Consider the following 21605-nt stretch of genomic DNA (forward strand, 5'->3'; position numbering starts at 1 on the left):
AATGAAACTATTTCATCCGTGACAGCTGTAGTTTGAATTTTTTAAGTGATTATAATTTTTTGGTCTTTAGTTAACCTTTGGCAATTGTCTTATCATAACAGTCGTAGCCAAAACAGTTCTGGAGATCTAATTTGCGAGTAACGCTTGGGAAGGGCAGACTGTGCCTCTGGCATAGTGTATAAACAGTATTTGCTCTTTGTAATTTTCAACAGAGGTATGTTTCACCAAGGGTGTAGCCAGAAAATGCATTGTAAATGGTGAAGCCATTATAATGAAAAGTAAAGAAAACTTTTTAATTCCACATAAATATTTAATGTACAACCTAGATTTCAATGTGGCACGTTATCATTAGGTGCAAATGCATGTAAGAAATGAATAATCACACACAAAATTTCAAAAATAATTCAAAAACACACACACAATTTTTTTAAATAATTTTGTGTGTGACTTCTTGTTCTCTTACTTCTATGCATTTGTACCAGATGATGACGTGTATTGTCAAAACTTAGGTCTTACATTATATATTTATCTGGAATTACTAAATTTTCTTTACTCTTCATTATGTTCAGTAGATTCCATAAAATCACGCCTGAAACAAATAATTATATCAAGTAAAGCCATCATTTTTCGTTAGCATTGGAACAATTAGTTTAACCCTCTTCACCCATGAAGTAACTTTCCTGGATTATTTTTAAATTTCCCTTACATTCGAAGGGAGTACTGAATGAATGAATGAATCTCTCTTATATGAATATACTGACTTGTATTTTTACCTATACTTGAACCTTTGTTCATGTTTCTTTTAGTTTATAATTATGAGTGTTATGCTCATCTTTTTCTGTGTGTGGTCTCAATCAAATCTCATATTTTGAGTCTACTTGCTCTTACTATTTATCATATGACTGCTGTTTCATTTTCAGGGGAATGTGAAGTAAGCGACGAGGGAAATTCTGGGTGTAAGCAGGATGGTAGTGGCGGTGCCTGTCCTGAGCCGATGGAAATAACATCCAATGATGCTGATGAAGGCCCGAGAGCCCCTTGCTCCCCAAGTGGAAGGACAGACATTCCGTGCAAGGGCCCTATTATTCATGTAAGCACTCTCTTACTAAAACATTCTATCTGATATAAATGAATAATCAGTATATAATTGTTTTGCTGATGCACTTCTATTTTAATTTCAATGAAAATGAATCAGTCTGGTCAATCAGTTCAACACCAATCCCTCTTGGAGGATTTCAATATTTGGTTTCTAAAAAAGGAATTAAATGTGATATTGAGGTTATATATACCCAGTTATCAAACAGTTATCATCTTGGACGGTCATGATGGTCTCTAAATGAAATGTTATGAAAATACTAAATGTAATATGTAATACCTGGAACTGATGTCAAGTGATGCTACTACACTATCATAGATACTTACATATATGATGCAGTTTTAATTTTTCCAGTTGATATTTATTGGATTATTTATGTAGCCTCCAAGCTTTTTATCAACTACATTCCAAAATGTGGTATATCTAAAGATGAACTATTTACACTCACATTAGTATCCATTATTTTTACAGCCATTTCAGTTCAGGAATATTTTTTTATTTTTCATTTACAAATTATTTTTGCAACCAATTTTATTGTGCAATGAATTTGGAGAAAATAATGAAGCAAATATGTTTTTAAGGATATTGGGGATGAATTCAAAGGATCAAAATAACTCGATCAATTGTAGTTCTGCAAGGGACTACAGTTTCAGAGGAGGGGAGTGAAAAAAATGCATGCCCCTCTCAGTCCTTATGTTTGCTGAAAAAAATGCTTGGAACTTACTCAAATTTGCTTATGGTTATGCTTTAATAAATTTTGTTTGTATGGGATTACCCACCACACATTTTTTTTTTATACTTCCCCTTCCGTGTGCAAAAAAATTATCGTGCATTCTTGATTTCCAAGGAAATTTCATTATTTCATTACCTTCATGAGTTCGTAAAAATTGATCAAGTACAGTTAATTAAATGAAGACACGAACATGTTTGCATGCATAAAGGCATTTTTTTCTATATAAAGTAATTAATTTCTATGTATTTTAATTACCAGGTTCCTGCATTCAATGGCACTAGCTACCTTCAGCACCCTGGGTTGGACTCATTCTCTGTGTCATCGTGGCTTGAAATTGAAATCACATTCAAAGCTCAATCTTTGAATGGCTTGCTTCTTTACAATGGTAGACAAGGGGATGGAGTCGGAGATTTTGTCGCTATGCATTTAAGCCATGGAATCCTGATTTTCACTTTTGATCTGGGTACTGGATCAGCCCATATAAGGTTAGTAACAATCATTTAATCTACTCCATTGAATGCATCATTAATTAATATCAGTCCACGTGAAGGGAGAGATGCAAGTAAATAGCCTCTACTGTATTTAATCATATTTCATAACCTTGGAATCCCCTGACTATTCCTCTACCTCTGTTTTACTTACCTGACTAGCTTTGTGAAATACCGCTTACTTGCATTAATCCACCATTATTCCATGCCGATTTTTTTTGCAAATTGTGGGAATAATATTTGTTCTGAATTTTGCTATATAATGAGCTATGATTTTGTTATGGACAGAGATGGGGTACTTACTGGCATTAATAAGTACATATTCATTATTCTCCTTAACATCTTGTCAATCCTGAATAGACCTAACATAATGATGAATGAATGAATTATAAGATAACTCTTTCCACTTCAATTTATTTATAAATACCATGCTCCTATCCCCTATTCTTTTCTGAGTTTTTTTTTAATGTTCGGTAATAAAATGATATTTTGTAGTAATGCTGTGCAAATCAATATAGAAAAGTGAAATAAAAAGTGATTATTATTTCATATTGCAAAGTATCTAGTTAAATTGCATCAAGAACACAGCTATCGCTACTAGTATGAAATCACTTTATTACGTACAGTGCATCATATTTCATGAAATATGAGTTCTTTGCGTACATTATGGATTTTTTAACATTGTTAAACTATCAAAATATTTTATTTGTTTCCCTAAAAAGTGCTAAAACTATGAAAATCTGATGATGAGCTACACTTCCCATTGCGTGAGTTGGCATTAGAAGTTCATTACGAGCTAGACTCGTCATTTCAGGGGAAGGGGTTAATTACTAGAGATATCGCTCATCTGTGGACACTAATTAGTTTTCATAGATCAGACAAGAAGTGGTAGGGTATTGGGCTATTCACCCCTACCCTACTCACCTCACCCTTATATAACTGATCTACATCTACATCTACATAATACCCCGCAAGCCGCCTAAAAGGCGTATGGCAGGGGGTGTTAGGGCACCAGCCATTTACAGCTATTAAAAAAAAAATGAAGGGCTCTAACGAGGTTGGGACTAGCATTTATTAAAGTCCTTTATGGTTCGGGGGAAAAACGAATTCCCATATCTATCCGTTCGGCAAAACATCTCTCTTAATTTATCACTTCTATCGGACCTGGAAATAAAGTGTGGCTCTAATATTATGTTCTCTGTGTTGCTCTTAAAGATATCCACTCTCAATTGTTCAAGCAATCTAAGCTTAGCGCACAGCCTCCGAATCTCCAAAGGCTCCCATTCTAATTCGCTTAACATCTGGGTAACACTGTCTGTACGCCCGTAGCAGTTTTTGACGAAATGCACAGCCTTCCTTTGAATTTTATTCAATTCGCGGATTAAGTCTTTCTGCACCGGATCCCATATGCTCGCTGCATATTCAAGGTGCGGTCGGACGAGAGCGAAGTAGCACCTTTCTTTTACTTTCTCATCCGAAAATCTTCTCTTAAAAAGCTTGACGAATCCCAATTTCTTCAGGGCTATGCCGCAAATATTCTTTATATGTGTTCCCCACGTGAGGTTCGAGGTTATCGTAACTCCCAGGTACTTCACTTCGTCTGTTGCCTTTATGTTAATGCCATCCACTGCATAAACATGGTTAGAGTTGGACGAATTCCGTAAGAAATGTACCGCCATGCATTTGCTCAGATTAAGTTCCAGTCCCCACTCTTGGCTCCACAAATGAACGTTGTTTAAGTCAGATGATAGAATTTCATAGCCAGAGTGATCACTAATTTCGCACTGATGTTTTGGATGTAATGCATAGCAAATCTAATGGACAAGGCCATAGGATGATGACAGGGTGGAGCCCTCTATGGCAGACCCTAGCATCAATATATGCCCATGCTACTCTAGAGGTGTTATTGCTTTCGCTGATATTTAGGATGCATATTTTTCTATACAAGCGGTAATTGCAGTGTTTGTGGATTTCTCCATTTTCCGGGTTATCGCTGCGATTTGTTGTCAGAGGTGACGACAGTTTCGCTAGGATTCCACCAGGCATCTTCAGGTCGAAGTGGTGCTTACGGTGTTTTTGCCGCGTATATATAGCTCTCCGTCCTGGCGGCCGCACTGTTGTTGGCCAGTTACTCTTGCTGCTGCGCCGTGATTGGTTGGATTTCTAAACACTCTCTTCCAGGCGTTGGTTATATTGTATCTGTCTTCTCTAGAGATGACTCCGACACGGTAATTGCAGTGTGATTGAAAAACAATATAATGTCATTGTAGATTCCCTTAAAATTTTATGGTAATTACGTTGATTAAAATACTTTGTTCTTCTTCCTCTATTCCCATTTGACATTTTTGCTAAAAAAATTAAAAATAAATTTATTATCCCCAAAGATTCATGCAGAAAAGTAAGAGTAAATTCACCCTTTCGCTGCTGTTCAATCTCCAAAAACCTACCCCTCACATACGGTGAAAGTGCTGAGCAGTGGTGCCGACTCCATGGGGCCTGAGGGTGCCCGAGCCCCCTCAAAGATTCGTTTGGGGGGGTGGAGCCCCCTCAATAATTCAAGAAAATAAATAAGTTATATTATGCTTTGTGAAATCACAAAAATATATTGGTAATTTTTATTTCCCATGTTTGACGATAGTTACCTTTTAAAAACAATTCAACAATGTGTTAAAACGAATAATTATAAGGTTAAGCAGGTTAACTGAATCAAGTGGTGTGAATCATGATAGTGTTTCAGTGCTGCGACACACTTTGAATTTAACCTCTTCCCGGGGAAAGACCTCTGATATGGGCCCCCCCAATATTTTTTAGTCGGCGCCCCTGGTGCTGAGTGCATGGAAGGGAGGAAGAAAAGGTGCATTCACACCAGCCTGCCGTGTTTACAGCAGTGAAGGGGTTAATGGACAGTCTTTCCTCTTTTTTAAAGTTAAAAATACATATGTAGATGCATTTGGGGAGTATGGTATCCTAGTGGGTAGATTGCATGGCTGATGACTTAAGGTTCCCTGTTTCAAATCGTGGCTGGGGTGAGGCCTTTGGAACTGGCCCCTCTACCTAGAATTTGTGATTCTCACAAGCTGTTGGCTTAGTCTGTGGTGAGCTCTCACCTATCCAAGCCAAACCTTGGGGTTCAATCACCGAATGAGTGAGTGATGGATCAATACATGTATAAAATTGCCAGAAGCCTATGAGAGGCACTGCTGACTTAGAGGCAGCAGCCTCGTTGTTATTAAAGTGGTCAGCTGGAAGATAAAGAAATTCAGAGGAAATCATAGGAACTTGGACTATTCTCCACTCCATGAAAGCCTTCACTCTGAAATTAGCTCAAGTTTGTAATTTTTACTAGGAAAAATAAATCATCTCTAGTTACTCTACTCAAAATGTGTCTACACCTAGGGGAGTAACCATGGATATAAGGAAGGTACCAATATAACACACTCTTTGTCAACACAGTTTTTTTTATTTTCTCTTGATAAGCTTTCAGAATTAAAAATTAACATGAGTTTAGGGATGTTAGCTTGGCATGCCTTGTAGATCATTTTGCTGGTTCTTACATACTTGAAACACCAAAGTCTTTGAACGGAACTTAGCTTTTACAATGGATTTGTTATTTTATTGTACTTTCAAATGGCCAAACAGGTACTCAGTGCTCAATTTCTAAAATTTTTGGTACCGGAACCCTTACCAATCAATACGTTTAATCCACTCAATTTTCAAATTAAAGCCCAAAAACATTCCGATTTTTTTAAACTTGCAATAAAAGTGACAATTAGGAATGACGTTTCTCCAAACATTAAAAAAAGGAAATCTTTTGACGCGACCCAATTTTCTCTGAGGGGTGCCGGGACGCCATTTTGGCACATTTCCGGGTGAAATTAAGCACTGAATGTACCAATTCACTCAAATTTCTGAGAAAAAATTACAGAACTGTATTTGTGCTACTACTACATCCGTCGCTTGAAAAAGTTTACTTATGCATATCTCCCCTAAAGTGTGAGCAAATATTAATAGTATATCAATGAATATAATTTCTTTTGCAGGAGCACCAATCAAATTACATTGGGCACTTGGCATGAGGCACGAGTGTCTCGGACCGGTCGTCTTGCCATCCTCTCGATTGACGGACAGCCAGGAAACAGGGCAATGACCCCTGGGGCGTTCACTCAACTTTCTTTGGGCCCCAAGCATCCACTCTACATTGGTGGTGTGCCCACTGAGCACGCTGAGCTGATATCCCCAAAGGTGGCTCAGCATCATGCAGAATTGATGTTTGGCACCCCAGAGAGCAGTGGCAGCACCACCATATCATCCTTTGTAGGCTGCATCCAAAAGGTAGAATCATCCTCTCTTTTTCTTTCTTTTACTCACAATTGCATATTCTGTGTAGGTATGTATTTCATACACATGTAATATAATGCAATTAGGGAAGGATCGATAAATATATGTACCTTATCTTTATTGAGTATTCCTTTTTTGAATTTATAAATCTAAGATGAACATCTGATGAAGCATTAGAAGAGAGGCATGTAAAGATGAGACTCCAAAAAATCGTATGCATGTTTATTTTTATAGGTGTGATCCATTTATCTGTACAAGTAAAAGAAGATGTCTGTTTGAATAAATTTTTCTCGGGTTTCTGCGCTGGTAAGAAAATATAAGAGCGCCTCAGAGTATGTCTGTTTGTATGCATTTCCATATAGCTGCACAGACTGCGACCAAAATAATTACATAGGTGCATTTCATGCTATAAAACACTGTATTGCTACTTCTGGTTATGTCCGACACGTCCTTTGTGTCATTTTCTGGTGACTGTTTGTTACGTCATGTCATACAACTTCTTCGGCTGGACATCCTTCCGAGTAGGTGCACCTCTTGACATGATCGAAGGGAAAACATAAAAATCATATATGATCATGAAATCCAAGTTCCAAGGTACTTCTCTGGGTACTATTTCCATAGCTCTAACTATGGAGATACTTCACATTATTGAGGAATATTTCATTTCCATGTATATTTTTTCTGCAATGTGTGAACGCAGTATCTTTATTATTCATTTATTTTCTTGGATAATCGTTTTTCATAGATTACCTACATAAGTGTCCCCAATACATACATATGGGCTTATTCTAGGGGGGTGCAATATTATTTATGATAATCTTAATGTTAATGATGTTAATTAGAGTGAGCAATGAATATATGACTTTCGTGAAAAAATAAAATTTTGTAAATAAACATATCATTTTCATTGTTAAAAAAAGCCCTGAAGGAGGTATAAAAATACACCAAGACATTGGCCAAAAATTTTGCATTTAATTCTTAAAGACCTACACTCCAAGATGCTAATCAGTATTAAAAAGTGGGGTTTAGAGAAAGAAAACAAACATGTTGATGATTGAAATATTTGACTTAAACTTCATCCATTCTTTTACATTTCTTCCAGGTGGTGATAAACAATCGGGTTCTGGACCTTGTTCCTGGATCTCAGGCAGGCGTGAACATAGAGAGCTGCCCTCACCCCTGCAGAGCCAGCCCCTGTCCACACGGAGCCATCTGTGTGCCGCAGAAGGAATTCTATTCCTGCGAATGCCACTCCGGCATATCCAACGGGAGAGGGGCGGAGTGCGGCTCGGACCAGTTGGTCCCCGACGACGAGGATGAGGAGGACGATGATGTGGTGGAAGACGAGGAGGAAGAGAGGGAGGATGAGGGGCAGGAGGGGGGAGACGGACCCCTGGCAGAGCCCCTGCTGGGACGCAGGCGGAGGATGCGCGAGGGAGGGGGCAGCAAGGCCAAAGAGAGCACCACTCCTGTTGAGGAGACTGCAACGCCTGCAGTCCGCTTGAATGAGGTTCCAGATAGGGAGGATGATGGGTTGGACGAGAGCTCTGCTGTTCCTGGATTCACTGGGGACAGTTACCTGCACTACACAGACGTGGATACAATCAAGAGGTGAGACAGTATGTAATGGACCTCACAGTCAGGAGCAGATTTAAATTTGGGGGGGTAGGGGTTGTGAACGGGGTCCGGGGAGTATGGTATATCCCCTGAAGAGAGGGGCATTATCCTGTGTAAAATCTTTTTTAGGGATTGCTATGCTATGCGATAAATACTACACAAACTTTTCTCACGTTTGGAAATTGTAGCCATGCATTTTCATGTATCCTCTTTTTCAAGGATACGAAAACTATAAAAAATTAAAAATTTTTGGTAACTTTGGGGGGGGGTCATGACCCTTGTGATTTCCTCCTTAATTTGCCCCTGGTCACAGTAGTACAAATTTTCTAGGGTTACTAGACCTCCATCAAATCCTGTACATGCTCCTCCACAGTTTTTTTTTATTCTAGGAAGAATTGCTAAAATATTCCAAATGTCGTCCAATTTCAGAATTGGAAGCCTTAACATTTGGAAGCATTTTTATGCTGAAATAATATTTTTAAGCCTTAACTTTTTTTAAACTTCACGGTATATTTTGCAACAGGTCTTGTGCTTTGCTGATGTATATGAGAGATTTTATTGTAGTAATATTTTGGTCAATTAGAAAGGTTATGGACTAGGACAAATGCATTTAAAATGTGATGTGATTCTTTCTCAGCCAATTATTTGGATGAAGTCTTCTCATTGTAAATCCCAAGAAGTCTTCAATAAAATTGCATTTTAAGTTTTCATATCTAAGAGGCACCGTTTTACATCATCATTGGCTGGGAGTGCTGTGAAAAAAACCTTTTTGAATTTAATTGAAGGTTTCTACATTTCCTGAAATTGTATCCCAACAATTCAAGCTGTGGCACATACTTCTTTCTTACGATTGAGCACAACAAATAGATTAGTATAATTATGCAAATGTATGTATGTAGTGGTATCGTGTGTAAAGGATTATGAAATGGAAGGAGACTGCCTAGGTATTGAAATAATTTATTTAAGTGAACATTTTTACCAATGTTACTCATATCATATCAGGAGCTCATATTGGAGTTTTAAAGACAAAATCTATGTTATACCATTCATAGATCACTTTGAATTCTGTGATAAATTTTTACAAAATTGGCTTGAATTGTTTTATGACCACCCAGTGAGAAATGGGTGGTGGAATCCACGTGGAACCCACGTGGAGAATTAACGTGGATACCACGTGTTTTTGGTCGTGGAATCAACGTGGAACCCACGTGGAAATTTGGTGGAAAAATTAAAACAGCAGTTGGTGCTGTCCTAAAACCATTAAAACCTCAACCACTCTATATCTAAACCTTCTATATATGTGTCTAAGATTTTTCATGTTCTCTCATGGCTGCCTTTCCACGAATTATATAAAAATAGAATGTGCGATACATTTTCACATAACTAGCATGGTTTCAGGATGATAAATGACGCAATGTCACCAGAGAGTTAAGTTCCACAAATTAGAAATTCTGTTTAACATTTTATGATAATCACCACAAATCCACTTGAAATCAACGTGGATTCCACGTGGGTCCAACCACTCAATATCCACCACCACCAAATATCCACCACTCAACGTGGATTCCACGTGGGTTCCACATGGATTCCACCACCCATTTCTCACTGGGCATTTACACCCATCATATTTATTATGTATTAACCATTGGATTCAGGGCTTAAATCATTATCAAACTGCTTTTTATTCCAGGATTGTCAATGATAAAATAGACATTAACATGAGGTTCAAAGTTACTTCAGAGTCTGGAGTTCTCCTGTGGAGTGGTCAGCATGGTGGAGGAGTTGGTCACCATTCAGCAGCTGGACAGACTGGAGATTTCCTTGCTCTGGGACTGAGATCTGGTTATATCCATCTCAGGTTTAATCTTGGGAGTGGAGAAGTGGAATTAGAATATAACGCAAGTCGAGTAGATGATGGGCTCTGGCATCGTGTGAGAGCCACAAGGTAATTGATTACTCTTTTTATTGATAGAGATTATATTTTTCAGTGTGATGGTTACACCAATTTTTGATTCACTGGCATTCCCTAATTGTTCATGTTTATACATATAATCTAATGATCTCTTCTGTTTTTCTTCAAATGGTGACTTAGTAGCTGCTACAACAGCCTAAGCTACAACGTTAACTTATTAATGTTATAAGCTTGTCGCATTGCTCCAATTTTTGGTTCAATGACATTCCACTAATTTATCATGCTTACATAATCCATTGATCTGCTCTGTTTTTCTCTAAATGATGGCTCAGTAGCTGTCATAGCAGCTAAAGCCGTAACTTTTACTCAGTGACATTATATATGCTATGTGCAGGATTGCTGTTCTATTCATGATTTTTTGTTATATTTTTGTATTCCAATTTACATACATGACTGAATATGGCAAGTAAACCTCATCTTGTATCCAAGTTGAAATTCAAACTCAATCAAACAGAAATTTATATTAGAAATTTCTCAATTAGTCTGAGATAAAACTCATTTTGTTTAACACGATATAATTTTTTATTTAAATTCTTGTTTTTTTCCTCAATTTCACAGGAGTGAACAAGAAGGAACCATTGTAGTTGATAGTGGCCCTGTTGTGTCAAACAGATCTCCAGGCAGATTACGACAGCTGAATACTAATAGTGGACTCTATATAGGTATGTAAAAAAATTCATTATTTCCTCCCTTCCATCTTGCAACAAATGCTTCTTTCCTGCTGCTATTTTATGATCTGCTATCAACAAGGATATTATAAGAGTATATTCCTGTATTAATCTAAAAAATTCATTTGTAACACAATCATGCATTTTATAATGACCCCGTAATATGCTTAAGAAGCATTATGGCAGAGATATTAGGCCTGATGCGCTGAACAAATGTCTTCAGGGATGAAAATTAAATACATATATAATAATGGTGCAGGAGAAAAAAAAAACTTTTATTTTTGTAATTATGTACTTGTAAAAAATGCATAGGACCATGGATGAAAATCATTTAGAATCAGGTTGAATATCAGGCACATTTATTGTGGTAGTACCAAAAATTCAAAAATATCAAGATAATGATGACTCACTCAATCCTTTTGGCATTAATGGCATATTTAGCGTAGCCAGTTAAGCTACCGAGGTATCATTCTCACCGGTGGAAATTTGAGCACAGGGGAGAATGACGCCTAGGTGGCTTATCTGGCTAAAGCACTCGACCAGAAATCAGGGGATCAGGGTTCAAATCCCAGTTAAGGCAAATGATTTTTTCTCTGTAGATTTTTTGCACCATTTGTGCATTGCGGGTGACTTTTAACGTATAACGGGATTACGTAAAGTTATCACCATGACTTGTCCTGGTAAACTCAAATTAGCGTTACGAATGTCGAGTTGAGTGGAGTACCTAGTTTCGGTTGCAGAGTTGTCGAGGCCAGTTAGTTCAGAAATCTACCAACAGGAGGCGCTATCAGGAAACTCGTGAAAGAACATTGTTTGTGAAAAGAAATCGTTTTATTAACTTGGCCTCGTAGTTATAGCTTGTCGTATACCCACTGTAGTAGTCAACATGGGTGCCAAATACCTTTTCTTCAGCCGTGGTGGCCGACTGTTTTCCAACCCGGTGATGTATTCCTACTATATTTTCCTTTTCACAACAATTTAAGCACACAGAATAGAAAATTCACAAGGGATTGGAAAAATAAGAAAATGTTGAAGCATGCATTTTTGTATCGCCCAGTCCCGAAGTTAACCTGACTCAACTCGATACTCGCGAGTAGTTTTCAACTCAACTGAAGATCAAAAAGAGCTACTCGCACATCCCTACTTTGGATAACAAAGTTTTGAATCCTCTGACGACATGTACTGAGGCCATTTTCAATTCTCTAATCCCTCTTAAATGTTTGCTCTAAAGTGCTGATGGGGGTAGGTAGCACCATAAAGATGATACAGTGTCAAGTCCACGATATTCTAACAGCAGACAAAGAGTGGACATCTTATTGTTCAACATTCAGTTCTTATCTCAAGACTGAGGCACTACATATTACTTCCCTCTGATGTTACAAGTTCTGCACATTTATTTACAAATGATTTTTCTGAAGCTTCCATGGAGGGGAGAATGATGTACATATTTGTGACTAATTATCTTTTAAAAAATTTGGAATGAAATAAGGGCAATCCTGACTCTAGTCCAAGCTATGATGAAATATTTTTCCTATGTAGTATTTGCTTGTGTTATGCAACTGTTTACTTGCACTGTAAAGATACAACACTAAAAATGTCCCTGTGATTATAAAAATATCTTCCTCACCTGCTTTATGCCTAGCATTTCCTTACTGCACATGGTGCATTATTGTAAACTCTCCATCTATTCCGCCTGTAATAGTTTGATAGCTCTCTTTCGCTCTATTCTTGAATTTGCACCATTTGCAATGACTCTAGCATTGTGTAATTTCCCTTTCTTTCTTTGGCAACAAAATAATTGTATCAAATGATAGAACTAGTAAATCATAATTTAGTATTTTGCCCCCATTCCTATTACAAATTCAAGTGAGCTTGGTTTTTAATAGGTTTCTTCTGTCATTTTATTCCTGATTGCTTATTTTTCTTTTTATTTGTTGCCATGTGGTTTTCCAAAATCCCCAGGCACAGTTGACTCTACACACATCCTCCCTTGAATTATGCCATAGAATTTTCTGCCTTTTTCTTACAAAATTCTTCATTGTATGCCATATTTTTTCTTCATTTGTTCTCTTTGAGGTCTCTATTGACATTTTTCCGCTGCTCTCGCTTTCCTGTCTGCATTAAAATAACGAAATTAAATACAAATGATACATAATCATGATCATTACTTCTAAACATTAAATGGGGTGAATGAAAAATTCATGTAAAAAATAACTCCAAGTAAACATACAAAGAAAATCTGTTAGTGAATGAAAATAAATTAATTGAATGAAGATTACTAGTTAGTTACTTTAGGTTAATTAAAGTGCATATACAAATACCAATTCTTGGAGAATCTTTTATGCCGAAAAGTTTCCACACTAGTAACCCCAATCCAAAATAGACCTTAATTTAACCTTCTTGTCTAAACATGGAACATAACCATTATAGGTCATGTGTGAATAAGTTTAAATGAGTCTGTGATAACTATTGTAATGTGGGTCTAGTACATGAAGAGAAATTTTATTTCTAAACTGACTCATTTCCAGGTGGGGTTGAGTCTGTAGAGACATGGACACAAGGTCAGTATACATCTGGAATTGTTGGTTGCATCTCGGACCTTGTGCTGGACGGGGAGTCTCCCCTCCCTCTGCCTCTGCCTCCAAAATCTGCAGTCACCATGAAGACGAGCAGCGTCCTCCAACACGACCTTAAACTTAGGAAAGGGATCAGTCGGCCGAGCTTGAGGAAGATAAACAATCCCCACGACTCGGCCCATGTCAACCCGGCACATTTCTCTTCTCCATCCCTGTCAGTAATCGGACATAACATTCTGCGATGCCATTAGAAAGGCACGTAAGCCCTTTCCCTCTGCCGTCCAGCCATAAAAAGAAAAGGAGTAAGGTGCTTAACGTGGCCTATCAGTCATATCCTGTTCTATGACCTCTGAAATTCCATCCTCGTAGAATCACATGTTTGGTAGGAGGGAAATGACGTTTTCTGTTTCCATTCCATGCTGATATATCAAAGAATACCATAACAAAAAGGCTCTAATTTAATATTCTTTTCTATCCAGTGTGGTGATTCACAAGTCGGGTGTCTCTATCTCCAGGAGCTTGTGAGTTTTTAATGAGAAATTGAATGTATTCGTCATTAGGTCGCCTACAGAAAAAGTGATATTTTGAATTCCAATCTTAGCTTACGAGTTTGCGAATAATTCGGAACCACTACTCACGTGGGTGAATATCATCATTGTGCTGCTTGGTGGCAGAACCTGGATGTGAGGAGATATGTGGGAACAAGGCTAGCTGAGGTCCTTTTAGCTTAGGAGGCTAACAAAAGGAAAATTATGGGAGATAATCCTGAAAAGACAAAACAATTCGTCTCGCATTGTGAAATACTTTGACCTTGACACTTCAGCCCAGAGTGCATTTCAAGATAATAGGCATCAGTGTTGTAGGGGTAGGCAGATCATTTGGCCAATTCAATGTTGTTGAAATGGATGGGTCTGAGTGAGGAAAGTGTGAATACTTAAAAAAAAAAAATAGGATGTTCCGATGAATTTGTTTGTGTGTGTCTGTGCCCAGTGTACCACTAATTCCTGGTTGGTCATTTGTGATGAGCACCAATAACAACTCCCTAGCCTTCTATTGCTTTTCTATCACACACTTCATTGCTTCGAAGTATGACTGCTTCCTAAAAAAAATGTTAATTTATTCTGATAGTCCATTTCGGAGCATGCTTAATATGCTTCCTGTAGTGGCCCAGAAGAAGTTTGGGAAAAAAAACTTGTCTCCTTTCCTGTTGTGTTTGTCCTGATGATGTTCATGCACTCTGGCTGGGAGTAATAATATTTGCAATGGGTGTTTGTGTGTATTGTGTAAATGATATATATTATATTTAAGTTTTGATGATACCTCTGTACAGAACATGAGCAGTCATTGTTGCTTTTATTTTCCTGCACATCTTAAAATTTACAGCTAACTTTTTTTTTGGTACACAGTTTTATATATCACATATCAGGGTATGTGGATTTGAGCATTGGATGAAGACGTTAAGACTCAGAAGTTGATGAACACTTAGGATTGTGATGCAAGACTTGGAAGGATTCTTCTACTAACTTATTTATGTGGTTGAGTAATATATCCTATTACCCATCAATGATCCTTTACTGCTTCACTTCTGGAAATTTACTCTGAAATATCTCCTTTGTTTTTATTAACAAAAGAGGTCGATGCAAGAGTTCAGAAAAAAATGGAAAATTTCTGGAGAGAATAATTGGTACTGATCCATCTGAAATTGGGCTTACTTGGTAAGTTAATATCATGCTTAGTAAATGAAATTTCAATGGTGTTACAATAATTATTTACCAAAAATGCAATAAAGATCTTTCATAAAATTTTAGTTTTATGTGGTTTGTTTGATCAAACCTGCAGGATTGGAGGATGGGGATGCTTGGTAAATGCCTTCAAAATATTGATTTCTATTACAATGATTCAAATGTCTTGAAAACTATTTTTTTTCCCTCAGGATTCATTCTGGCAAAAAATTATTTAAGAAGTTGTTGCGGGATGGGTTTTCCTTACTTTGCTGAATATGAAGGGAATGTCTCCCGACAATTCCTAAAAAAAAGAATGATTGTTGAACAGGGTCAGTTTTAGGAAACCATACATGGGAACTTGGAGAGTCAAGGTCATGGGTGGAGTTTTTGGGGGACAAGGGAGAGCCTGGCCCCCTCTACTTAAATGGTAATTTGTCTGAAAAAAGTACAAAACCTCCATAAATCCCAAAACATTTTACTTTTAGATATTACTTAAAATGCTGTTTTCAGGGGCTAATTTAAACAAAATTTCCATGGGAGGACCCCAGAGACACCCCTATTTCACTAGGGGGTATTCCATTGTGTAAAAACCGCTTGTAGGATTGCTAACCCCCCCCCCCCCCCCCAAATAAAACTCTAAACTTTACCCAAGGTCAAGGGGAGTGAGCAATGAGAAGTCAAGGGCGGAGGCCAGAATGGGCCAAGGGATTTGAAATTCATTTGTAAAGGTCATGTTAAGCACTGTCTATATTTTCATATTTGAATTATTTTTTGTGGAGCACATGGTAACTTTCCTTCCTTTTTTGTGGGTAGATCTCTTGGCTCCTCATTGAAGGGTCCAGGGTTCAAATCCTGAGTGAAGCCTTTGAGCACCCAAATATTGAATACTCATAGTCCTAGGCCATCCCCAGGGGAAGGAACAGGCCCCCTACCCTCAGAGGCGGATCCAGGATAGGGACAAGGGGGGGACTAAGTAGGGGATAACCTCCCAGCAGTAGTGGGGGTCCGAACAAAATTACCATTCTATCTAGTACAAATTGGATATTCAAGCGGCTATAGCCTACTTAGCCTCCCCCATAGATCCACCACTGCCTACCCTTAATGTGTCATATTCACACACCCGTGTCTAAGTCTGGGGTGAGCTCTACCATCACCTATTCAAGCTAGCCTTTTGGTTGAATCACTGAGTATGAGTGAATTTTTTTTTAATTTGCCCGAATAAAATTTCCTTTAAAATTTGGAACTGTAAAAATTTTTAAATGTTCTTGGGGCCATTTTTTTGATTGAATTGTTATACATATGATATCTTCCCCACATCCCTCTAGATCCTCTTGCTCTATCCCTGATTGAGGGACAGCATTCCTCACATTCTTGCATGGTTAAAGTGTCAATGGTAAAGTAAGGGTGGGTCTTTCAAAGGATACAACCACCTGGGCTGGGAACCAAGTAGCTTAACTTATTCGCCCAATCATTCTGGAGAGGGGTTTGGTGGGAAGGAAAAAGGAAAGGAGCACTGCCGTAATAGGGAGCCTGTCAATGTCTCCAGAGTGGGGATAGGGTTGGCAGCGAATGGATAGGGAAATCGAATGCCATCATTGAGGCAAAGTGGAACACTATTAGCAAAACCATAATTTGATGTATATATGGAAGGGGTGGATTTTTCTATGGAGAAGGAAAATCTTTCACTTCTTTAATAGGCGGTCAAAGTGGCATCAAATGAGGGTCCAAGGGCAAACCCTGAGAAGGATACAGCACACAGGGGATGGGAACCAGTAATACAACTGATATGCATGATCACCCGGGGAATGGAAGGGAAGGAAGAAAGGAGGGAGGCACCACCACGATAGGAGCCTGTCAACGTCTCCAGGAGAGGATAGGGATTGAAGGTAGGGGATAGGCATAAACCCATGTTGCTATGGCAACAACATGGCCCACTAGTAGTGAAACCATAACTTAATTTACCAATGAGATCGGTAAATTTTTCTTTGAGAAGAAAAATCCATCAATCATTCCATTGTATAATGATTTCGTTGGATAAAGTGGCAGTCTGGCTGGTCAGCAACTGATTCATTCACCAATTTTTTGCTGCCAATTACGATGGAATTTGTGAAAAATAAAGAGACCCAATATGCCATTATATTTTCCATTATTTTTCCATTTCTGTTATGCGGAGAAAAAACAATTAAGTGTTAATATGCGAATGCATGAATGATTTAGCTGGACCAGAATTGAACATGCACAAAGGCATGAACCAATTCAGAACAGGTTCTATTTTCTGCTCAAGCATTTGCACTATGTAGTTGGGTTGTTACGTGGAGCAGTTTTGCTTTCATGCATATGTACTAGTGCGAGTTAATGTACACTGAAACCAGACCTCAACTGTTGCTTTTGGGGTAATTCCACAGGTGTAATTTCACTCAGGATGGCATCTTTTATGGTGTTAATATTGTACTATCTTGAGGTACTACTCATATTTTAAGTCATGGCCTCTTGTCCTCGAAATTCTCTCTTTATCCATCCTTTTTTGGTAATGAGGCTCGTTCTCCAATTTTATAATTATTGTCGATTGATATAGAGTGTAGAAAATGAAGAGACGTGTATTTATTAGTTTTTTGATCCGTAGTCCACTTCTTGAACTATTCACAATGAAAAATGGATGGCGTTAGCCCTTTCGTAAAGTAAGTTGATTCAAGTTCAGAACTAAGAGTTTTGTCAGGGGGGGCAGAATTCAGTTTGCTGCCCCCTCTGAATTCCCCCACTCTCCCTCCTTACCCCTCCCCCACTACTGAAATATAATACGTCCCTAAGCTATTTTTTAGACACATGGTAGTTGAAATTACACTCTATGATTGCTACTAAGAAGTTACATTGATTAAATTGGTTTTTAATTTATACCTTTATAATTATTGTTAAATAGTTTAAATAGAAAAATGAAATAACTTTTTGAAATAAATTTTTCTGCCGCCCTCTGAAATTTGTCACCAGGGGCACGTACCCCCTCTGCTAGGCCCTAGTTCCAGGCCTGAGTTGATGGCATCACCAACTCCTTCAGAGAGGGTGTCTGCTTTTCAGCTACTCCTTGGTCTCCCATGGCTTTTTGTTGCTCACACTGTTGCGAGTGATTCTATCTCTCAATGATAGGTTCTCCTGAATGGGAATTGAACCGGGCCTCTACTCTATGATTCATGAAAAGTGTGCATCAAATTCTGTGTTGTTTTATTTGAAACTACCGAGAGAATATCTGAATAAGGAAGATTTTTTTGTTGTAACATATCTTTACATTCAATCTACCAAATTGTTTCAATGCATCGTGACATTGCGTCTAAAGTAAGGGATGCCATTGGCATCCTCGAGAAGTTTGTCAGCACTTCTGGGATTTGAACCTTGGAGGCTGGGTGTTTATGCAAGTCTTGAATCACCGCAATGCACCTAACAGTGCCTCAATTTCTTGTACTCTTGGATTTTTATTCATCATTATAAATCAACAATCAGAAGATTGGTTTTTCAAAGCTCTCCACTCTAACCTCCTGCCAGGTAACGTTCTCATACTGGTGTATTTATTACCATTTACATCCTTAATTACCTGCTCTACCTAACTCATTCTGGGTTTTCCTTTGCCTTCCTTGTCATTCCATGACCGTCTCCACTAGCCCATCTTGCCTCAACATGAGGCTGATTTAAGTTCTCCTACCATCTTCGGATTATAGGAGTCTTCTTTTTTCTCCCACTCATCATAGGCCTTCCTCATTGCTCACCCACATTTAATAAATGATTTCCCTACATTCATTCTTCGTTTATTTAGGTTGTGGAGCTACCAAAGAATGTTGAAGATAAAATGGATCGACCATGTAAGTAACGAGGAAGTGATAAGAAGAGTGGGAGAAAATAGAAGTATTCTAAAAACCTTAATGAGAAGACGGGACATTATGAGGCAAGATGGTCTAATGAAAACAATCGCTGAAGAACAGTTGGAAGGAAAGAAGGGCAAATGACGACCCAGAATGAGTTACATAGGATTGGTTATACCAGTAGCATAGCCAGGAATTTCGTTCGAAGGGGTCCAAAACCAGGGGGGCGAAATTTTTGAAAAATAGGGTACAAAGTAATGGGTTTTAAAGTAATTTTTAACAATTTTCACAATCGAAAAAACTTCATTTGTCAAAGAAATATTTTGTAAAGTCATGATTTGTTTTTTTGATGAAGGAAAATAATTGTGTTTTCATATTTAGGGGGGGTCCGCACCCCCCGAACTCCCCTCTGGCTATGCCACTGGGTTATACTTGTAAAGGATGTAAAAGAGAAGGAATACGACACTATGAAAAGGATAGGGGATAGGATAGCAGAATAGAGAGCTGCATCAAACCAATCTTAGGATTAATGTTTGGAAGGAAATTTCTTAGCTTTTCTACAAAAATACACACTTTATTGCCGACTAGTTTCGGTTACACTGTACCATTTTCAAGACTAGTGAAAATGGTACAGTGTAACTACTAGTACTGTAACCACTCGTCTTGAAAATGGTACAGTGTAACCGAAACTAGTCGGCAATAAAGTGTGTATTTTTGTAGAAAAGCTAAGAAATTTCCTTCCAAACATTAAATATGGAATTCTACAAAGTAAAGGCCTCAACAATTCAGTGCATCAATCTTAGGATTGTTGATTAATGATGATGATGAGGCCAGGGGTGGATTCAGCATCATATTTTGAGGGGTCATCACCTGGGTCCGGAGAGTATGGAAGACCCCCGGAAGGGAGAGAGGGGCGTCTTTACAGTATGAGCTATGCTCTATGATAAATACAACTCGAACTTCTCTCACATTTGGGACTTTTAGACATGAATTTACTTATACATTCCATAGACTCCTTTACGACACTACAAAATCCTATTAAACTAATAAATATTAAAAATGTTAGATAAAATTTGGGGGGTTCTTGACACCTGTGACCCTCCTCCCCCAAAATCCACCCCTGGATGTGACTATTTGTACGCAAACGGGACTTCATTCCCGTCTGTAAGTGTTGCATACTCCGCGAATTTCGAGTACATACCTACCAGTTGCCGCGGTCGTTTTCATATTTTAGGTCAACGAGATTTAGCGGTGGGCGGATAAAATCCTTCCTTCTTTGTGGTCCGTATTTGCATACCTGTTGGCAATTTGGGTGGGGATTTTGCGGCGCTATTTGGTGGCCACCAAGGGTCATAATACGCCCGTTCATGCAGTCCGTGCTACCGGTGAATGGAAGCGAGAGGACGACATAAACGATATTTATGGTGTCATCATCCGATAATTTATCGTCAGTTAATTATCGCTGACGTACTCCTTGGATAATTATCTCTATAAAACAAGCATATCACTTTTTAAAACCGCGTCATACCCTGCATTTTATCATCCCTCGGTTGTGCATTATTTCGTGGGCGTCATTTGAGCCGATGAAGAACAATTGATCATGTCACGATCGTTTTTATGTGGTGTACTTGCGGTAATATATACCCAAACAGGGTCATAAGTAAATGATGAATGGCTATCACAATAACTTAGATTCTTGAAATTAATGCCAGCGACAAACCTATTCGAAATTCGCACTGTTCAATTTGACCTGTCATTCATCATCATCATTAGTCAACAATCCTAAGATTGGTTTGACGCAGCTCTCCATTTCTCTCTCCTATCCGCTAATCTTTTCATAGCTACATATTTCTTCTCTTTTACATCCTTTATAACCTGTCCTATATAACTCATTCGGAACCGTCCCTTGCCCTTCTTCCCTTCCACTAGTCCTTCAACGATTGTCTTCATCAGACCATCGTGCCTCAAAATGTGGCCAACTAAGTTGTCCCTTCTTCTGCATAAGGTTTTTAGGAGGTTTCTCTTTTCTCCCACTCTTCTTAGCACTTCCTCGTTACTCACACGGCCAATCCATTTTATCTTCATCATTCTTCGGTAGCACCACATTTCGAATGCTTCCACTCTTGACTTCTCTGCTGCTGTCAACGTCCTCGCTTCCATAGAGAAACATACTCCATACGTAGCATCTGATGAATTGTTTCCTTACTTCTATGCTGGTATTTTCAGCTGTGAGAAGATTCTTCTTTTTGTAGAAAGCCCTCTTTGCCTGTCCGATTATATTACTTTAACCCTTTCAACGCTGACGCTACTTTTTATAATGCTTTTCTCTGACTGAATGCATTTTTTTGTGTTTTCCACTAATACTTTACCTAATAAACAGTTCCTCCACAGTAATTTAAAAAACAAAAAAATTAATGCTTAAAGTTTAATTTTTTTAACGGACGTGTATTAACGTCCTCAGTCATATGTTAAAGGCCGCTTTGAGTTATGCAGGGTCGTATTCACGCCCCTTTTACAATCTTTTATCGCCTGAAAGAAAGAAACC

The 21605-nt window shown here is 38.2% G+C and overlaps 1 protein-coding gene across 1 annotated transcript in view; it reads left to right on the plus strand.

The window, feature by feature from the left end:
* Positions 1-15290, plus strand: part of LOC124157241 (pikachurin-like) — a 520685-nt gene extending 505395 nt beyond the window's left edge. Inside the window, exons 7-13 of the mRNA XM_046531807.1 lie at positions 921-1090; positions 2088-2314; positions 6358-6649; positions 7758-8266; positions 9963-10217; positions 10803-10906; positions 13441-15290. Of these exons, the coding sequence (XP_046387763.1) occupies positions 921-1090; positions 2088-2314; positions 6358-6649; positions 7758-8266; positions 9963-10217; positions 10803-10906; positions 13441-13739 (1856 nt within the window). The 3' untranslated portion in view covers positions 13740-15290. The remainder of the gene's footprint in view (positions 1-920; positions 1091-2087; positions 2315-6357; positions 6650-7757; positions 8267-9962; positions 10218-10802; positions 10907-13440) is intronic.
* The last annotated feature ends 6315 nt before the right edge of the window (positions 15291-21605 follow it).

Source organism: Ischnura elegans, chromosome 4 (genome assembly GCF_921293095.1).
Source record: "Ischnura elegans chromosome 4, ioIscEleg1.1, whole genome shotgun sequence".
In the NCBI taxonomy this organism is placed as follows: Eukaryota; Metazoa; Arthropoda; class Insecta; order Odonata; family Coenagrionidae; genus Ischnura; species Ischnura elegans.